Genomic DNA, 21,935 nt, shown 5'->3' on the forward strand with positions numbered 1-21,935 from the left:
ACCTCGTGATCCGCCCGTCTCGGCCTCCCAAAGTGCTGGGATTACAGGCGTGAGCCACCGCGCCCGGCCTATACTACTAATCTTAACTGAAATTAGATTACTAATAGACTACACCTGAATTATTAGATTTTTATGTTTACTAGAGAAAAATCTTAAAATCATGCTAAATTACTCATCAAATTACAAACGATGAATGTAGTATTTTACAAAAGGCATGCTGGTAAAAACAGGAGAAATATAACATTTATGTTTCTGATTTAACACTACTATTTTTTATACACCTTCATCCTACGCAAAAAAATAGTAAAAATCACCACAGTAATATAATTAGCTAAACAACTAGTTACACCAAAGTAGCTAATCTATTAAATCATGTCATAAATAATGGAAAACTCCAAACACCAATCATGAAAAGTAGATTTAAAGTACAACTGGAATCACACTAATGGCCCTTAGCCTTGAGTCCCAAAGAAAAGATAGGGTGATTACTCTAGCAGTTGAAATAGCATATATAGTATCAAAGAAAAATGGTCTCCAAGAGTCCTGATAGGGAAGTTCTTTGGAAGAAAAGACAATAAATGACACAGAAAAGAGGCAAAAATTACAAAGTCTCAAACAACAGGGAAACAAAAAAGTACTACCCATATACATTATTTGAGGAGTACTACTCATAAATTGGGGACTATCTGAATAAAACAGCATAAAAAATTAAACTTTAAATATACTTACGGATCAATAGAAACTTTAATACAAGTCATGTTCTTATCCCTCTGTTTATTGTCAGCAGCATTAACTACAAAATTAAACATCTCAATGAGTAATATACAAAATTATATAAATAAATACATGGACACAACTTTATCTGCATCACTGCTTAATATAAACATCTACATATGGTAATAGTTAATGAAAATAAGTACCATTAACTTCTCATATAAAATCTTATTTTCCAAATAATATTCCTAAATTGTATTATCACATCAAATTACTGTTATGTTTTCCATCACAAAAAAGAGGAGGAAATGTTTTAGTATACATATTAATCAAAACAAATTAAGTCAGAGCAAACACCTGCATTTTACAACACCCAAATCCAAGTCTAAAAGCAAAAACTTTTGTTTAATTATATTTTTTTCTTGGTAACAAGTAATTGCATTCTACTGATCTCTTTCAATAAACTAGTTACTTTATAGGCATACTGAATAGCAACCAGTTCATTTTTAGTTACAAAAAAAAACTGTTTAACACCCTTAGAAATCAAAATTCTGTATCTTAGGCACTATAACTGACAACATAAATATTTTTACATTCATTAACCACTGCTTCAAGGAAATTTGAACACAATCATAGAAGAAATATGTTCCTGACAAACACTTGTAATAAACTTAAAACAGTAAAATTATAATATGGAGGCAAGAGTAAAGGTATAAAATGTAACCCAGTTTTAATCTCTTATTTCTTCACCAAATACCAACAGAAGCAGCTCTGAGAGACCCATACAACTACACTAAGAAACCTCAAGTTGCACTGAGATGGCAGACCAAGAGAATTTCTAGAGTGTCCTTGGTTAGAATATTTCCAAAGTAGAGGCAATCCCTGGCAGTCAACTAGGCATTCACACAATTTAATTAACCATGTGATTTTGAGAGGACAGAGATCATTTAGAGCAATGGTTATTAAACTTGGCTGCCCAACAGAAATATCTGGTTTGTTGGTGAAAAACATATTCACATATCCCAACTCAATCAATCTGCAAAATCAGTTCCTGTCATCTCCATATTCAAGATGCCCCCAGGTAACTGTGATGCTAGCAAATCCCGGAAGACTACACATAGAGGAGTACAGACCAAATATGGGATTACAAATACAACACACTGATTTCATAGATGAAGAAAACGAAACAAAGATGAAACAGAGATAAACACTACAGATCATGGTATAAATTTTCTGAAGATCATTTATATTCAGAAGGATAAAAGCCAAAGATACACCCTTCAAGTTTATACTGGTTAAGTGTGGCTTTATATATAAAAGGACATTATGATGATATTAATAGAAATATGCATTAAATCCTAAGCAAGTACTCACCCAAAATTTCATCAAAGATCTTGTATAAACCTGGCACAAAGGTAACCTCTCTGCAATTCATTCCTACATCTTCATCATACACCCACATGAACTGCATTGAAAAATTCAAAAATAGTTTTTTACTCGATAAATCCTTAACATCAATTTTTCATAGTATAATCCACAACCTGTCATTTACACTATATGAATACTTAGATCTGCGAAGACATACACAACTTCAGTAATACTCAACTTCACTATTCATATTAAATTAACCTCAAAATTGAGAAATTGTTCATTTTGTATCAAGTTTGTATTATTATACATAAAGTCAGCTTTTTTTTTTTTTTTTTTTTTTTTTTTNTCCGCCCATCTCGGCCTCCCAAAGTGCTGGGATTACAGGCTAATTTTTTGTATTTGTAGTAGAGACGGGGTTTCACTGTGTTAGCCAGAATAGTCTCAATCTCCTGACCTCGTGATCCGCCCGCCTCGGCCTCCCAAAGTGCTGGGATTACAGGTGTGAGCCACTGCGCCTGGCCTTAAAGTCAGTTTTAATGTAAGACCATCAATAGTTATTAGAAACAGAATTAAATAGTTGAAAAAATAAAAACATTACTTTTCATAAAGAATGGAAAGTTCATGCTTTATTTTTTTTTATAATACAGGGAGCGAGTAAAATAATACGAACAAAGCAAGACTTTGGAGTCAGAGAGATCTACTTTGAATCTCAGTTCTTACTAGTCTCAACTAGTCATGTTGGCCAGGCTGGTCTTCAACCCCTGACCTTAGGTGATCCATCTGCCTCGGCCTCCCAAAGTGCTGGGATTACAGGTGTGAGCCACCGTGCCCGGGCTCTTGTGATGGTTTTTATCCCCAGAAAGAAGTAAATACATTTCTACTTCTAGATCTTTCACCTTACTTTGACCATGACTACAGACAGATGAACTTACAGATTTCCAAAGCATATAATTACAATAATTTTATCAACATTAAAAAGTAGATATAGATGCACATCTCCTAATTTCAATCAATTTTAGCAGTAATTACCTGCGTCAATGGCTCCACTGACCCAATATATGTATCAGGACGAAGAAGAATGTGTTCAAGTTGTGTCTTCTTCTGATACACTCTCTCAACAGACAACTTCTTTGAAGAATCATTTTTGTTGGCAGTTTCTGACTCTTCTTTTTTTGCAGCATTGTTCTGATCAAAAAGAGTCTAAAATTAACCAAAAAATCAAATTTAAATAACCTACCAAGGGGTAAACAATGAGTATGGACACACGACATGGGTTTTCTTTTTTAATGGCAAAATTATCTTTCAGACCCACTGATTTTTTAAATCCTAAAGAAACCACAAGTCTATTACTGACAGTCCGGCTCTTATTATACAACGTGAACCTGTAGTTTTGACTGAGCCCAAAACATGGGTATAGTCACCAGAATCACTAGAGCAGTCTCTAGCAATCCAAAAATACAAACATTTCCCAATTCTATAAGATATCAAGTTAGTTTGTTTTGTTTTTGAGACAGAGTCTTGCTCTGTCATCCAGATTGGAGTGCAATGGTGTGATCTTGGCTCACTGCAGCCTCTGCCTCCCAGTTTCAAGTGATTCTCCTGCCTCAGCCTCCTGAGTAGCTGGGACTACAGATGCACACCACTATGCTCAGCTAGTTTTTGTTTTTTTTGCTTGTTTTTTTTTGTATTTTTAGTAGAGACAAGGTTTCACCATGTTGGCCAGGCTGGTCTCGAACTTCTGACCTCAGGTGATCAGCCTGCCTTGGCCTCCCAAAGTGCTAGGATTATAGGCGTGAGCCACCATGCCTGGCCTCAAGTTAATTTTTGTGGTCTTCAAAACCTTGAGTTCTGGTGAGGTTACAGAATCACAATGACTGAACCTTGCCAGGTACAGGAGCCCCAGAAGCTTCCAGATGTAAGCTCCCCACCATTAAGCTACTGAAGACTACGGTATAAACAAATATGACCTACGCAAAATATTAACCTATGTAGTTAATAAACACTGATATGACTGAAAATATAATAGCTTATAAAATCCTCAGATTTCACACATTTGTAGATCATGCCAATAATTCCTCACATATCAGCTCCGGGTGCCCCAATACTGATCCCAGTTTCTCTACCAGTTTCAAGGAGGCACAGGTTGGTGATCTTAATTCTAAACATTCCTACAGCAGATGAGGATGTCAAATGAAATTTCCAAGGTCTACAAATTTCCTTGTCTTCTTAAGAGCAGCAGAGAATATACTTCTCTCCTTCTGGGATTCTTTAATGCTGACAAATATGACATCCCACTAAAAAGATATGACGGCCTATTTTTTCAGAGTCAAAAAATAAATAATTGCAATGAGAATTAAAAATATCATTCATAGGCCTTTCAAATTTTAGTGAAATTAAGAAACATACAGGGACAATAGAGGATACAGGAGATTTGTTGCATTTAGAACAAGCAGTATGCAATTTTATTCCCTTTAAAGGTGTTTATTTTTAAAAACTTCAACATTAAGTGTGTTAAAAATCAAAAACATGACCTCTGAAAAGTCTAACCAGAGCGAATTTAATCATATCCTGAGGATGGAAACTCACTTAATTATAATTTCACAATGGCAATAAGTTTTATATAAAATTAAAGGATTTATAATAGTTCCAAATAAAAGTATTAAAAATAAACTCATTCTACCTAGATTTTAAACTCAGTTTCTCTATACATCCTAGATTTATAAGTTTTTCATTAACCCTGCTCAAAGACAATTAAAAATATCTTTGGGATAAAAGCCTGTTTCACAAAGTTTTCACATTCTACTTCTGCAAAAGTTAGATGATGAACTAGCTGGCCAGAAAGATGAACTTTATTTTTTAAATACCAGATAGTCTTCAAATTTCTAATCATATTCCTTGCTTTTATAAAGAAATAGTTGATTGGTAAAACGAACTTACGTTTAGGGGCCAGGCACAGTGACGTTAATTTATAGAAATGATTCTAACAATAAAATCACAATTTATTTTTTAACGGAGCCTCAAAATAGTTAGAACAAAGATCATAATCATTAAAATCACACTCTAAGAAAGTACTCAAAGAAGATGGATGCTATGGAATCAAAGGTAGGTAACATTTTACCATTAACTTAGAACTGCTATTTTAAAGTCTGCAATTATTGACATAAAGGTTGAGGACACATGATAACCATACAAGTAAAAGCTTTCCTATTCCAGGCTACTCTTCCAAAACCAACCTCATCACAAAGAAAATATTTTCAAGATGAGACTCAACCAGAGGCTCATGTCTATCTAATTTGTATGAACTAAGCTGAACTAAAGGGCACACATGGATTAAAAAAACAAAAACAAACAAACAAACAAAAAAACAGGTGTAAAGCCTTACCTCATGCTTTCTTCAAGAATTTACAACTTTTTCCATACTTCCTTACTTATAATCACCACCTCTTCCTCCCTGCATCTCTTCCCAAATGGATATATTACAAAAAAAAGTTTGAAAGCTTGAACCCATCAAATCTCTATCAAGTTCAAAGACTTGCCGTAATCTTGCTAAGATAATGTCTAAAAAAACAGATAACATTTGAGTGTGGTCAGCCAGATGGCAAAATAAGAAACCCCAGGCCTTTCTTTCCCCATGAAGACATGGATTCAACAATAACATATAATCCAACTGCCTTTGTGATACATTCCAGCAACCCAAGTGAGCATAAAATAGCATCAAAGCTCATATCCTCCCTCCTATCTGCCCCAGCAAGGCAAGATTGAGAAAAACATGACTACAACAACTTTCACCTTCTCCCTGGGGAGGAGCAGAAGAGGAATATACCTCCAATGGAACAGTTGGGGGCAGTGCTACCCTAGAAACCTCTTGACTGAATCTAAGCATTGACATTGAACAGGGTGGCAGGTTGAGGGTCACTGAGAAAGGCAATCAAAGTTTAGCATCAGACTCTGCAGTATCAGAAAGAGACACAAGGTGGAGCTCCAGTACTGTAGTTTACTACAGCACCAACGGCCACAAGCAAAGCAGACACACACACTCTCCAGAGAGAGCAAACACAGACAGAGGCAAACCTCTTCAATTAAGAAATTCCATGCACAAACCTAAAGAGGATGCATCCCCATAAAAGATTTGTGAGGTCTCAGGATTCCCTAGCTAGACAAACTGGATGAAGAAAGTCTTCCCAGTATGAAACCAGACTGCAAAGACTGGAGAGTTAGCTAAGCCTTCAAATGCCAAAGCCCTAACAGAAAATAACAATACAAAGAAACAGGGAAATATGGCCGATTCAATGTAAAAAATTAAATTGCAGCCAGGCGCAGTGGCTCACACCTGTAATCCTAGCACTTTGGGAGGCTGAGGCAGGCAGATCCCTTGGGCCCAGAGCTCAGAACCAGTCTGAGTAACATGGCCAAATCTCTCTACCAAAACAAAACAAAACAAAAAAATTAGCCAGGTGTGGTAGTGCACACTTGTAGTCCCAGCTACTTGGGAGGCTGCAACAGGAGGATTACCTCAGCCCAGAAGGTCGAGGCTGCAGTAAGCCATCAGCACACGACTGTACTCCAGCCTCGGTGACAAAGCAAGAGCCTGTCTCAAAAAAATAATAAATAAATCACCACAAATTGAGCCTAAAGAAAATAGAAATACAGTCATACAAAGAATTCAAATTAACTGCCAAAGGATGCTTAATGAAATAAATGAGTACAGATGGACAAACAAAAACTCGGTGTAACAATGCATAAACAAAAAGAAAAAAAATCAACAAAGATAAAAACTATGATGAAGTAGCCAACATTATTTCTTGAACCGAAGCATACAGTAAATGAATTGAAAATACACTAGAGGGATAGCACAGTAGACTGGAGTAGGCAGAATTTTTTTAAATCAGCAAATTTGAAGACAGGACTCTCAAAACTGCCAAGGGAAAGGAGAAAAAAGGCAAAGGAATTAATAAACACAAAAAGAGCTTAAAGAACTTATGGGCCACTATCATCAGAACAACATATACATTATGTAAGTCTCAAAGGAGAAGAAAGGGAGAAATGGGGAAAGAGTCTATTTGAAGAAATCATAGCCGAAAACTTTCCAAATCTGAGGACATAAATGGACATACAAATTAAAGAAGCTCAAAGAACTCCAACAAGGATAAATCTAAAGAAAACTACACCAAGACACATCATAATTACACTGTCAAAAGTCATAGACAGAGAATCTTGAAAGCAGCAACAAAAAAGTGAATCATCAAGTACAATGGAGCTTCTGTTAGATTACTAGCCAATTTCTTAGCAGAAACCTTGCAAGGTAGAAGGGATTGGAAGAATGTATCTGAAGTACTGAAGAGAAAAAAAAAAAACACTGCCAACCAAGAACATTATATCTAGCTAAAGTGCCCTTCAAAAATGAAGTAGAAATTAAGACTTTCTCAGATAAACAAATGCTGGGACAGTTCATCACCACTAGGTTTGCCCAACAAGAAATGATAAAGGGAGTCCCTTAAAGCAAAAGGATAAAAAATAGCAACACAGTAACACAAAAATACTTAACTCCCTGGTAAAGTCCAAGGAGACTTCAAAAGTTCCTCGAAAATGGAATCAAAAGACAAAATTAAAATATAAATTTTATTTCTCAACAGAAGCTCCATAAAGGTCAAGACACTTTTATAAGTGATGATATCAGCCATTTAGCTCATCTCTAAAGACCAAGGGTCTTGCGAATTTATGCCAATGCATAAATTTATCAACTGAAAAAAAAATAAGTGCCTTTTAAAGATTCAAGATTAGTAAACAAAACAAACAAATGAACAAAAAACTCAGAAGGGGCGAAATCAAGACTATAAGATAGATGCCTAATTATTTATCATCAAAAATCTCATAAAATTGCTCTTGTTTGATGAAAGGAATGAGCAGGCGTACTGTCATGATGGAGAAAGACTTTGGTGAAGCCTTCCTGGGGATTTTTCTGCTAAAACTTTACCTTTCTCAAAACAATCTTATAATAAGCAGATGTTATCATTCTTTGGCCCTTCATAAAGTCAACAAGCAAAATGTCTTAAGCATGCTAAATAACTGTTGCCAAGACCTTTGCTCTTGACCTGTCTTCTTTTGCTTTGATTGGACCACTTCCACCTCTTAACAGCCATTGCTTTGATTGTGTTTTGTCTTCAGGATTATGCTGGTAAAGCCCTGTTTCATCTCCTGTTACAATTCTTTGAAGAAATTCGTCAGGATTTGATCCCATTTGTTTAAAATTTCCATTAAAAGCTTTGCTCTTGTCTGCAGCTGATCTAGGCACAATGGTTTTGGCACCCATTGAGTGGAAAGTCTGTGAATCTTTAATTTTTCATAAAGAATTGTGGAAGCTGAACCAACTAAGACATCTATGGTGTTGGCTATTGTTTCTGCTGTTAATCATTGGTCCTCTTCAATAAGGGCATGAACATGATTAATCTTTTCCTCACAAATTGATGCAGATGGTCTGCTGCTGCAGGCTTCATCTTTAACATCATCTCATCTCTTCTTAAAAGAAGTTATCCATTTGTAAACTGCTCATTTATTTGAGACATTGGCCCTGTAAACATACTGGAAATCAATGATTTCACCATTTTTCCACCTAAGCTTCTTCACAAACTTGTTGTTTGTTCTTGCTTCAATTTTAGCGTAATTCATATTGCTCTGATAAGGGCTCTTTTCCAAATGATGTCTTATCCTTCCTAGTACCTCAAACTAGATTTTGCTCAGAAATGTTATAACAAGTTAGTAGAAGTTTATTTTGATACAAAAAAAATTTGAAATCCATGCATAATTTTCTAATAATACACATTTTCCATGAACTTTTTGAAGACTATTTGTATATAAACAAATATGACATCTTCTAGTATTGTTATGCAGTAATACAGATCACTTAAATATGGTATAGAATTTTTAAAGCATAAAAAATAATTATAAATCTGTGTTAAAATATACACAACATAAAAGAGGTAAAGTGTCATCAAAACAAAGTAGGGGAGGGCAGAGGTGAAAAAAGGAAGAGTTTTCATACGTAATTGAAGTTACTAATTTAAAATTTATTTCTATCACTTGAAGATATGTTATGTAAATTGCAAGGTAAAGTCGAGGAAAATATCTGTAGAATATACACAAAGAGAAATTAGAAGAAAATCAAAACATGTCACTAAAAAAAAAAAAAAAGTCAATGAAACACAAAAGAAGGCAGCAAGGGAGGAAAGATGGACAAAAAAGCTATAAGACATACAAAAACAATAATCAAAATGGCAATAGTGAGTCCATGTCAATAATTACTTCAAATGTGAATTGGGCCAGGTATGGTGGCTCACATCTGTAATTCCAGCACTTTGGGAGACCAAGGCGGGCAGATCACTTGAGGTCAGGAGTTAAGAGACCAGCATGGCCAATATGGTAAAACACTATCTCTACTAAAAATACAAAAATTAGCCAGTTGTGGTGGCAGGCACCTGTAATCCCAGCTACTCGGGAGGCTGAGGCAGAAGAATCACTTGAACCTGAAGCAGAGGTTGCAGTGAGCCAAGATTGTGCCACTGTACTCCAGCCTGGACAACAGAGGGAGATTCCATCTAGAAAAAAAAAAAGGTTAAGTGCCCCAAATAAAAGACATAGATTAGCCAATGGAATAAAAAAATAAGATCCAACTATAGGTTGTTTACAAGACACCTGCTTCAGATCCAAAGATGCACAAAGCCTACAAATAAAAGGATGGAAAAAGATATTCCATAAAACTGGAATCTGAAGAGAGTGGCTGTACTTACATCAGACAACATAGACTTTAAGACAAAAACTGTCACAAGAGACAGAATAGGACATTATATAATGATAAAAGGGTCAATTCACCAGTAAGATATGCATCTAACATTACAGTTCCCAAATTTATGAGCAAACACTGACAGAAGTGAAGGGAGAGAGACAACAACACAATAATAGTAGGAGACTTCACTAGCCCACTTTCGGTTATGAATAGAACCACCACACAGAAGATCAATAAAGACACAAAGAACTTGAACAACACTATAGACCAATTGGACCTAACAGACATACCAATGAACAACAGCAAAATACACATTCTTTTCAACTGCACATGGAACATTCTCCAACATAGACCACGTTACGTGACAAAACAAGTCTTAACAAACTTAAGAAGACTGTAATCATATAAGGTATATTTTCTATCAACAATGGCATGAAACCAGAAATCAACAGTAGAAAGAAAACAGTAAAATCCACAAAAAAGTGGAAGTTAAACAACTCACTCTTACACAACCAGTGGGTCAAAGATGAAATCACAAGGGAATTTAGAAAATATCAGGAGACAAATGAAAACAAAAACACAATACACCAATATTTATGTAATGCGGCTAAAACAGTATTACACTTAACATTAACAATCAATAAAGATCTCGAATTAACAACCTAACTTTAGACCCTTTCAAAGAACTAGGAAAAGAGAAATTAAACCAAATTAATGAAGGCAAATGAAGTTTAAAACAAAGATAAATAAAATAGAGAATAGAAAAACAATGAGAAAAAAAATCAATGAAACCAAGAGTTTGTTTTTTGAAAAAATTAACAAAACTGACAAACCCTTAGCTAGATTATGTAAGAAAAAAAGAGATAATCAAATAACTAAATCAGAAATGAAAGTGGACATCATAATTGATGTCACAGAAATAAAAAAGATTATAAAAGACTTACATGAACACATATATGGCAAGAGATCAGATAATCTAGAAGAAATGAATACATTCCAAACATATAATCTACCAAGATTGAATCATGAGTAAATAATCTGAACAGCCCTATAACAAATAAGGATATGAAGCAGTAATCAAAAACTTCCCAACAAAGAAAAGCCCGGGACCAGATAGCTTCACTTGAAAATTCTACCAAATAATCAAAGAATTAACTCTTGAAACTCTTACCAAAAAAATGAAGGGCAGAAAACACTTCCAGAATCATTCTATGAAGCCAGCACTTCTCTGATACAAAAACTAGAAGACAGAATAAGAGGCCTACGGAACAATACCACTGACCAAGACTGATGGAAAAATCTTCCCCCAAATACTAGCAAACTCAATACAATGGCACTTTTTTTAAGAGAGGGTCTCATTTTGTTGCCCAGGCTGGAGTGCGGTGGCATGATGATGGCTCACTGCAGCCTCAACCTCCCAGGCTCAAGTGATTCTCCCGCCTCAGCACACCCACCCTCCTCCTCAATACCTCACAACCCCTGCCCCAAGCAGCTAGTACTACAACTATGTGCCACGACACCTGGCTAATTTTAAATTTTTTTCTGGAGACAAGGTTTTACCATATTGCCCAGGATGGTCTTAAACTCCTGGCCTCAAACGATTCTCCTGCACTGGCCTCCCAAAGTGCTGGGATTACAGGCATGAGCCACCATGCCTGACCCAACAGCACATTAAAAGGATTACACACAATAAGCAAATAGGATTTATACTTGAAATGCAACGATGTTTCCAAATATAAAAACAAATCATTGTACTATACCATATTAACAAAATGAAGGGCAAAACCACATTATCATCTCAATTGATGCACAAAAGCATTTGACAAAATTCAATACACTTTCCTGATAAAAACACATAAGAAACTAGAAATAGAAAACACCTCAACATAATAAAAGCGATACACAAAAAGCCAACAGCTAACAGCACACATACTGGTGAAAGACTAAAAACTTTTCCTCTAAGATCAGGAGGAACAAGGCAAGGATGGTCCAATCTTGCCAATATTCAAGATAGTATTAGAGGTCCTAGTCAGAGCAATTAAGACAAGAAAAGGAAATAAAAGGCATACAAATTAGAAAAGAAGTAGAATTATGCTCACAAATGGCATAATCTTATAGTAGATAACCCAAAAGATTCCACAGAGAAACTACTACAACTAATAAATGATTTCAGTAAGTTGCAGGATACAAAAATTAGTTATGTTTTCATGCAGTAACCATGACCAATCAAAAAAGGAAATTATGAAAATCCCATTTACTATAGCCTCAAAAAGGATAAACTACCACAGAGTAAACTTAACCAGGGAGGTGAGAATAACATCAAAATACAAAACACTGTTAAAAGAAATGAAAAAAGATACCAATAAATGGACAGGCATTCCATTCTCATGATTTGAAAAACTTAAAATATTGTTAAAATGTCCAAACTATCCAAAGTGATCTACAGATTCAATGCCATTCCTACCAAAATCCCAATGGTATTTTTTGCAGAAATACGAAAAAAGAAAAATTCTAAAATTCATATGGAATCTCAAGAGGACCCACATAGCTAAATCAGTCTTTAATCAGAAAATAAAGCTAAAGGCCTCACACCTCCTGATTTCAAAACCTGATTTTACTACAGAACAACAGAAATCTAAAACAGTGTGGCACTGGCATATAGACAGAATAGAGAGCACAGAAATAAACCCTTACATAAAAGGCCAAATGATTTTTCACAAGAATGCCAAGACTACACATTGGGGAAAGGACAGTCTCTTCAACAAATGGTGCTGGGAAAACTAGATAACAAGCAAAAGAATGAAGTTGAACTCTCATGCCACATACAAAAATTAACATAAAGACCTAAAAGTAATACCTAAAACTATAAAACTCCTAGAAGGAAACACAAAGGAAAAGCTTTGAGACATTGGATTTGGCAATGCTTTCATGGATATGGCACCAAAAGCACAGACAACAAAAGCAAAAATAGATGAACAGGGCATCAAACTTAAAAATTTCTGTGCACCAAAGAAAACAACTGACGGAGTGAAAAGGCAACATATGGATCGAGAAAATATCTGTAAACCATCAAAGGGTTAATATCCAAACTAGATAAGGAGCTTCTATAACTCAACAACAATAACAAAATAACCCCATTCAAATGGATAAAGGATTTCAATAGACAATTCCCCAAATAAGATTTGCAAATGGTCAACAGCATATGAAAAGATAATCAACATTCCTAATAAGAGAAATGCAAATCAAAACCACAATAAGATATCACCTCACACCTATTAAGAGAGCCATCAGAAAATAAGTGTTGGTAAGGATATGGAGAAATTGGTACATTTCTACACTGTTGGTGAGAATATAAAATCCTAGAAAAATGCTATAACCATTATGGAAATAGTATAGAGGTTCCTCAAGAAATCAAAAATAGAATTACTATATGATCCAGCAATCCCACTTTTGGGTATATATCCAAAAGAATTCAAAGCAAAATCTCAAAGAGATATTTGCACACCCATGTTCATCATGGGTATTATTCATAATAGCCAAGAGGCAAGGCAACCCAAATGTCCACTGATGTATAAATGGATTTTTTAAATGTGGTATAAAGATACAATGGAGTATTACGCAGCCTCAAAAAACACAGAAATCCTGTCATGTGCTATAACATGGATGAACCTCAAGGATATTATGCTAAACAACAAAATAAGCCAGTCACGAAGAACAAATACTGTATGATTACAATCATATAAAGTATCTGCAGTAATCAAAAATCATAGAAACGGTGGTTAACCAAGGGCTGGGGGGAGTGGGAATTAGTGTTTAGCAGATATAGTTTGTTTTGGAAAATGAAATACTTCTAGAGATCTGTTGCTTAACAATGTGAATATATTTAACACTACTGAACTCTATACTTAATAGCTAAGATAGTAAATTTAATGTTACATGCTTTTTACGACAAAAAAATTGAATATGTGAAATGTAGCTGACTTTGTCTAATACTATTCGTAATTTTCTCTAGGAAGAACATAGAAATACTGTAAAATAAGTGTGATGAATGTGTGACAATGTATTTTTTTCTAAATATCATATGACAAGTATTGAGGAAAGAATAAGAGATACTATTCTATTTAAAGTCAGGAAAAGCATTAAGGGATACATATTATTTATAGAATACAATGGAAGTCATTTGCAGATATTTCAAATCTACTCCCAATTATAGAATCAAACAACTTATGAAATCTGACATAGGACATGGTGCCAAATATCTGTAGTCCCAGATACTCTGGAGTCTCAGACGGAGGATCAATCCCCTGAGCCCAAGAATCTGAGACCAGCCTGGGTGATAGCAAGCCTCCACCAGAAAAATAAATAAATAAATAAATAAATAACAAAAACCCTTAATATAAACCCTCAAACTTGGACGTTTCAATGAGTCAATAAGTTTATAATTACTATACTAAAAATAATTTGTGTTAATCTTTTATTGCTCTTTTATAGAAAATTTGTATTAGTAAAGATAATTATTTTTAAATTCGTTTATCAAAATGGCATTGTTTAGTGAACATTACAAAAGAATATATATAAAACATGAGCCCATTTTTGTCAGAAAAAAATTATGCATAGTATATGCATGCGTAGGAAAAAATGTGAAATATGCCCAACAGAGTATCAATAAAAATTATCTATAGAGTAGAAATACATGCCATTTTTATCTTTTTTACACGTTTTCTAATTTCCTACAATGAATGCATAAACAAATATGTTAAAGGCTTATTAACCCATGCATGTGAAAGCATAATTAAGCCAGAATACAACTGAAGGTTTCTTTTCCTAGAGGCAATGTTTATACCTACTTATTACTTCTGCAACCCCAACTTTCTCACTAGAGACTATGCAAAAACAAAATCAAAATACACAAATAAGATTGGCAGCCTTGGCAGAGTAGAAAGTAGAAACTAACACTAGAATTCAATTTGTCTTTTATGTTCCCATTCTCAACAAATGGTAATTTACATTGCTCACTGGCTCACTAGTGGCAAACACAGGTGGTTCTCCCCTGAGACTTTCATAAGTTTTTACAACAGAAACCAGAAATAATAGTCTCTTTCAACTCCTGTTTATCAGCAGAAAGTTGTCCCCTGAGCAATGTTCAGGATACTAAAAATCAAAATCTAGGGTAAGGGGAACGAGAGCAACTTACCCAGTTAATAAGATGATCCCATCCCTAGAACAGGTATGCATATTTAATACAAACCACCTTTGGCCTTAGAAGAGACAAGCTAAATGAGAAACCTATTCTGCACCTTCTCCCTTGCTATTATCATCACTATCTCTATCTCTTAAAAAAAAAGTCACCCTGGGTAGCTCTTCAGTTTTAACACTTTTGCTGACAATATTCAGAAAAGAGAACAGGAAATTGCCTTGATCCACCACAAACTAGCAAACTCATATCTGCATGTTTGTAAAAGCACCTCAACTCTACAGATGATAAAAGAGAGTGATGTATATTTAACACAAGTAGGTTAACAGAATTATGCTCACTTTAGACCCAGCAGAGTCTTTTGATTTTACCTTTTCTTATTCTTTTATGTTCACAGTAACAAGGCATCATGTTCTATAGCAATTGCTCCCAGTACTCCACATTGAATAAAAATTGACAACATGCCTTTAAAAATAATAATTTACTGGCCGGGCGCAGTGGATCACCCCTGTAATCCCAGCATTTTGGGAGGCTGAGACGGGCAGATCACGAGGTCAAGAGATCGAGACCATCCTGGCTACCACAGTGAAACCTCATCTCTACTAAAAAATACAAAAAATTAGCCAGGCGTGGTGGCAGGCGCCTGTAGTCCCAGCTACTCGGGAGGCTGAGGCAGAAGAATAGCATGAACCCAGGAGGCGGAGCCTGCAGTGAGCAAAGACAGCACCACTGCACTCCAGCCTGGGCGACAGAGCGAGACTCCATCCCAAAAAAAAAAAAAATAAGAAGAAAAATAATTTACCAAGAGCATTTTGAATAAACTTGCATTGAGACTAAGTAAAACAACTGAAAACTTGTTATTTAAGTTTATTTGTAATTTATTTCCCTGCCTTAACTTATGTGAACAAATTACCAAACTACTTATAGTAATAAATAATGCCAGCATCCAATTACATTGGAATCTAAAAAATCAAGGATACATTTTCATTCTCATAAATACAATAAAATGTAAAATAATCACCATATTAAGATAAATTTCCTACACATATCTAAAAGTTGTTTTAATACTATTCTTTTTCATTTTATAACTATGATAACATTATTGACGCTTTTCTGAATTTCAAAAGTCAGCTGCCAAATTAAACAAAAGCATTTGGGAACAAATTTAAACTTGTTAACAAAAATATCAAAACAAATATACAGACTTATATATTTTAAATATTAACCTACTCTTACAGCACTTTGTGCGAATATTGGCTAATGCCTGAATACAGATTTAATCACTAATCAAAGATTTGATCTTTTTCAAGAACCTCAATCATCAGAAGAAAATGCAAAACATTCCAGTAAAACTTCCTAGTTTTCAGAACGACTATACACCAAGATCATTCTGCAAAACAAAAGATTCTTCAATGGACAGAGTTGTCACCTGAAATATAGCAATTTGGCAGAGCACCTACAGTTTCTGTTTTTCTGAGGGAGAATGAATTGCTGACAAAGAGGGTAAAGGAGATGGTTTGCCAGTTGGTACTAAAAAAGAACTGAGCCGCTCATTCACATAATCGACACAGAAAGCTCTCCATCACCAGGCCAACAAGAGTGGAAGTGGGGGCTGGCAGCCTAGCAACAAGCCCCTTCTTTTACCTTCTTCTGTACAATCCCCTCAGACTTAACACTAACCTTTTATAACATCTCCTCTCTCTTTTCTCCCTCAAGGTTGCCATCCCATGATGTTCATTCTAACCATATTTCACCATTAATGAAGCAAAAAGTAACAAATTGTCCCCCCGTCTTATGCTCCTTCAGAAATACCCTTCTAAACAAAGGGGCAAGGAAGAGATAAGAGATACTTAAGACAGTAACAAATGCTTAGTCTTCTGCTATGAAAATAAATAGGCTTTCTTTATAATAAAGGGAATGAAAATACTTATCACTGGATTAAAAAAGAAGGGAGAATGTATGTGTGAACCCATCTGGGAGCTACTATGTGCCAAGCACTACGATAATCTTAATTAATCTTTATATAGTATCTCCATGAAATAGACAGTTATAATTCCCTTTGTACAGATACGAAATAACGAAGGTCAGGATAAGTGTTTTCCCAAAGCTAACAAAACTAGTACTTGAAAAAGGTGAATTATTAAACTAGATGATCTGATTTCACAGCCCATACTCTTAGCATTATGCTATACTATATACACGTATTCTGAAAAAGGAAATATACTCCTTAACTTTTGTATGTAAGTAAAAGGTTAGTAGAAAAGATAGGTATATCCCAGATGTCTCCTTATTCTGTCATATCAGAGTATAAGATATGTTGTTTTGTCTTTCAATGTTTTTAAAGTTGAAGGCTATGTAAATGTTAAGAACACTGAGTCTGGTTTAAATTCCACCTGAGCCTTAACCATGTGCCTAAGAATTTGTTACCTAATCTCTAAACCTCTTTTCTTCTCTGCAAATAGGAACAACTATAGCTACTTCAACTTTTCATTAAAATGGGGTTCCATATGTGTTAATATTTTTAAAAATTCAGGAAGTTTATTTTTTAAAGTATACTCAGTAAAATGCAATTTTGCCACCACCTAAACAACAAATCTGGGATTACAGGTGAACATACTTCTATTCAGAAAAATTAAGTTTATTTAAAAAGTGCCTAAATACTGCTATATCATGTACTTGAGAATGTATCTAAAAAACACTGCTACTTAAACACTTGTCCTACTAATGACAGAAGACTTTTTAGGAAGTCAGTATGTCAGTTATCCAATTTGTTAATAACTGAGACTGGATTATGTATCCAGATCTTTGTTCAACACTATAAAGGATATGAACAAGGAAAATACATGCTCTCTTAACTTCAGAAGTTTGTAATATTGTTAAGGCAAAGTAATCATGCATGAAAGTTACATAAAAAATAAAGACTTCTGTTTTATGATTCATGAGAGTAACAAACATTCAATGAAAGAAAAAGATGAGTATAAACTGGAAAATAATAATGTGATGAGGCGCTGAGCTAGCCCTGAAGAGCAGTTAAGATTGAGACTAGTAAAGAGAAGTGAAAGAGTAATTCTGGATGGAAGGTAAATATGTAAAGACAAAGTGACAAAAACAAGCATAACTTGTACAGGGCACAGTGAAGAGATAAATCTAACTATAGAGACTACAATAAATAAATTTCATTGAAAAGGGCACATAGTTTATGAAAAGCTCAGCAATTTAGACTCGCAATAGTAAACCACTAAAGCAAGGTTCTTAAAACAAATCTTTAAACAACATTTAAATACACAGTCATGTTTAATTAGAGATATTCACAGTCCAAAAAATATAAGTTACATATTTCAAAAAATTTTACTTTTGAGAAAACTACAATATTTGTGGCTCTACAGTTTTTCAAAAAGAGACTTAACTGTTAGAGATAAATACTGAAATATTTACAGAGAAAGTGATAAAATTCTAGGATTTGCTCTGCTTCAAAAGAATGAGAAGGGATAAACTGGGTGGTCTTAGGTTGATAATTTTTTTTTTCTTGTTTTTTTATGAGACAAGAGTTTCGCTCTTGATGCCCAGGCTAGAGTGCAATGACACGAGCTCAGCTCACGGCAACCTCCGCCTCCCAGGTTCAAGCGATTCTCCTGCCTCAGCCTCCCGAGTAACTGGGATTACAGGCATGCACAACCACCCCGGCTAATTTTGTATTTTTAGTAGAGACAGGGTTTTTCCATGTGGGTCAGGCTGGTCTTGAACTTCCGACCTCAGGTGATCCGCCTGCCTCGGCCTCCCAAAGTTCTGGGATTACAGGCGTGAGCCACCGCACCCAGCAGGTTGATAATTATTGAAGCTTAAGGCTAAATAGAGGGAAGCCTGTTATACTATTCTGGTTAAACTTTTTGAGACGCTTAACATTTTCTATTACAATTTTTTTTTTAATCTACCAAGTTAGAATACTGTTGGGAGAAGGATCAAGTCATATAACTATATTCTAATATCTCCACAAATGTATTTGCTACAATCACTTATGATACAAGACTGACAGAATGAACCAGACTATTATTGTCTACTAATCAAAGCTTTACAAAGAATTAATTCAAGCAATCCTGCTGGCTTAAGAGAAGCCTTTGTAACTGCTATACATTTTAAATCAAAATAGCTTTGCCATGTTTATATTTTTTACTTTAATTATAAAAAATTCTGGTTGAGATATCACTACAAATTAAACACAAACCAAATGAGTTATTAAAAGAAATTAATGCCAGTCCTAAAACCACTTGGCTTTGTGGTTTCAGATATTGAAAGGTAAATTTTCATGCAATGACAACATTAACAACACATGCTGGCATGCATCCCAACAGTAGTTAGTATCAGCAACACATGGCATACAACTCCCCACCCAGAAGAAAGAAATCAGGGGCTAATTCTATTTTTATTTCTTCCTGTTATCCACAAGCAGGTGGCAACATAACACTAGCTTCAATAAAGTAGACGAAGTTACCTTTCTCAAAATAGATGACCACTGCAATAAAGCCCTAACTCGTGCAAAGGAAAAATTAATTTGCTTTTACCCCAGCTAAAATATATTTTATGTAAAATCAACTGCAATTATTATTTGAGTGTACATTTCTTGAAGTTCACCAATAATAACAAACATTCATTAAGCCCAGCACTGTGCTATATACGTTATCTCATTTCATTCTCAATGCAATCTTATTTGAAAGATTAAAAAAACAGGCTTAGAAAGGTAAAGTTCCTTGGGAAAAGTCCAACTAAATGTGTTGGAGAGACAGTATCTGCACCTATATCAGCCTGATGTCAAAGCCCATAACTACCTCACTATATTGCCTCCCATAAAATCAAACCAGTCTATGATCAATGATGTACATTATGGACATAAAGATGCTCATATAACCTAACTGAAATTTAGAGTAAGCATCAACTCTTAAAGAAGATTTATAGGAGTGATTATCTTTTTAATAAACTTCTAATTCCATAAGATATACCCCATAAATAAAAGACTAAGTGATCTTCACTTCTCTTTATTTTACTGCATTTCCCATATTTTCCATAATCCACTTTATAATGAAAATTCCTTTAATCAATAAGTCAATTTCAGTTTCAAATGGATTTTTCTATGTTGAATGAGATCCTCCAAGTTTTGCTAAATTTATTAGCAATGAATTTCCTATGGAGCTTGAAAGAAATAAATTGTTATTTAATTATCTACAAAATTATACAACACTAAATTAAAGTACTGCTATCAAATGTTAAAGCCAACAACCTACTATGGAGCAAAACGTTTACCGTTGTAGAACCAGAGGTCTTCAGAACAAACACTGATCAGGCCTCAACACTTCCAAATAGTGAATGAGAACTTACAATACCATTTGGCTGTCTCAGTCAATTTTCCGATGTCTGATTGTAGTGACGGGGTAAAAGCCATTAATTCTGAAAGTCATTCTTTTGCATGTATCTGTCCATCTCCTCCTTCCTCTCACATACCCTCTACTGCAAGTCCACATGGACCACTAACTTAGTATCTGACATTTTCTCTCCTGGCTCTAGTCCCTTCATACTTTCATTCTACATAACTGGAGTAATATACAACATTCAGAGAATTGCAACAATAAAAGCCTGGCAAGTTATCTTGCAATGTACCCTGGCACGCAAACATAAGTGATTAAATTGTTTTGCTACTGTCACTAACATCCTTTTTATAAGAAGCAGTTGTCAATATAGCACAAATTGCTACTCAACTCACCTAAACCTCACCCAAACAAAGAGAAAATGAATTAAGTAACAAAAATGCCTATATGAAAGCTCCCTTGAGGTGTTTAAAACAGGGATAGGGGAATAGACCGTCAAAAAGTCCAGAAAAATGTAACATTTTTTACTTTTCTCCGCAATACCTAGATTTTCTGTATAGGACATGACCCTGGTCTGAACTCCACACTGAGCAAGTGAAATGCCGGTGAATTATCGATCTGTCGTGGGAATCCAGCCTCCCTTCCTCTTTCCGCTACAGCTACTTCTACTTCCCAGCAGGAACTGAGCGTCGAAATCCTTTAACTCCAAGCCTAAGCACTTCAGTTACCTCTCCGGGACACCCATTCAGCCCCCAGCCCGTTACACCTGCGATGCTGACGTAGGCAAGCACTTCTTTTAATAATCTCACCCTGACAGAGTGAACACCTACAGTATTAACTGCTGTGAAAGTCATCCCAACTGCGCTCTCAACTGAATGAGACTTTACAAATCGAAGTGCAAGTTGCTGTAGAAGTCCCAGTGCATTCTTCTTTGAGAGATTAAAGCCCCAGAAAGGGCTGCATTTAAAATACACACACACCCCTTTTCCCAGGGTTTTCTTAAACTACATTTGGAGAAAATGCTGCCCCACACAGACACACTTGCATTATCACCTTCCCCACCATGCAGGCCCGGCTGCCCCGGAAGAGTCTGGTTAAAAGGAAAAGAGAGGAAGCAAGGGCTCCATGTTACGTTCGCGATTTTGTTCCCCCGGAGTTTCAAGTACACATTACGCTCTGGCAGTCAGGGCTTCCAGAGGCACAGAGAAAAAAGAAAAAAAAGGCGCGGGGAGCCGGCTGGAGAATTCTGCAAGCACAGGCCCCGATGGAGCGCCCGTTCCGGAGATGGGATTTCCCTCCCTTTCCCCTCCCCCGCCCGTTCGGACCCGCGGAATTCCGCCCCCGCCGCGAGCCCGGAACAATGCAGCCGCCCATCCCGGGGACCCGTCACTTACCACCCAGGTCAGTGCACCGTTGCCGCCGCCCACGCCGGCTCCCGCGCCGCAGCCACCCGACTTGGCCATGGCGAGTGCCTCCAGCTCACAGGCCCCGAGGCCGCAGCCGCCGCTCCCGCCTTCCT

General features: G+C 35.7%; 1 protein-coding gene across 1 annotated transcript in view; it reads right to left on the bottom strand.

Annotated features, from left to right (window-relative positions):
- The window catches only part of TOP2B (DNA topoisomerase II beta), a 67,262-nt gene extending 45,333 nt beyond the window's left edge, over nucleotides 1-21,929 (bottom strand). The window contains 4 exon segments of the mRNA XM_017893408.1: nucleotides 730-793; nucleotides 2,089-2,179; nucleotides 3,115-3,270; nucleotides 21,811-21,929. Coding sequence (XP_017748897.1) covers nucleotides 730-793; nucleotides 2,089-2,179; nucleotides 3,115-3,270; nucleotides 21,811-21,879 — 380 coding nt within the window. The 5' untranslated portion in view covers nucleotides 21,880-21,929.
- Nucleotides 21,930-21,935: the final 6 nt, after the last annotated feature.

Source organism: Rhinopithecus bieti, unplaced genomic scaffold (genome assembly GCF_001698545.2).
Source record: "Rhinopithecus bieti isolate Rb0 unplaced genomic scaffold, ASM169854v2 scaffold_23460, whole genome shotgun sequence".
NCBI classification, from domain to species: domain Eukaryota; kingdom Metazoa; phylum Chordata; class Mammalia; order Primates; family Cercopithecidae; genus Rhinopithecus; species Rhinopithecus bieti.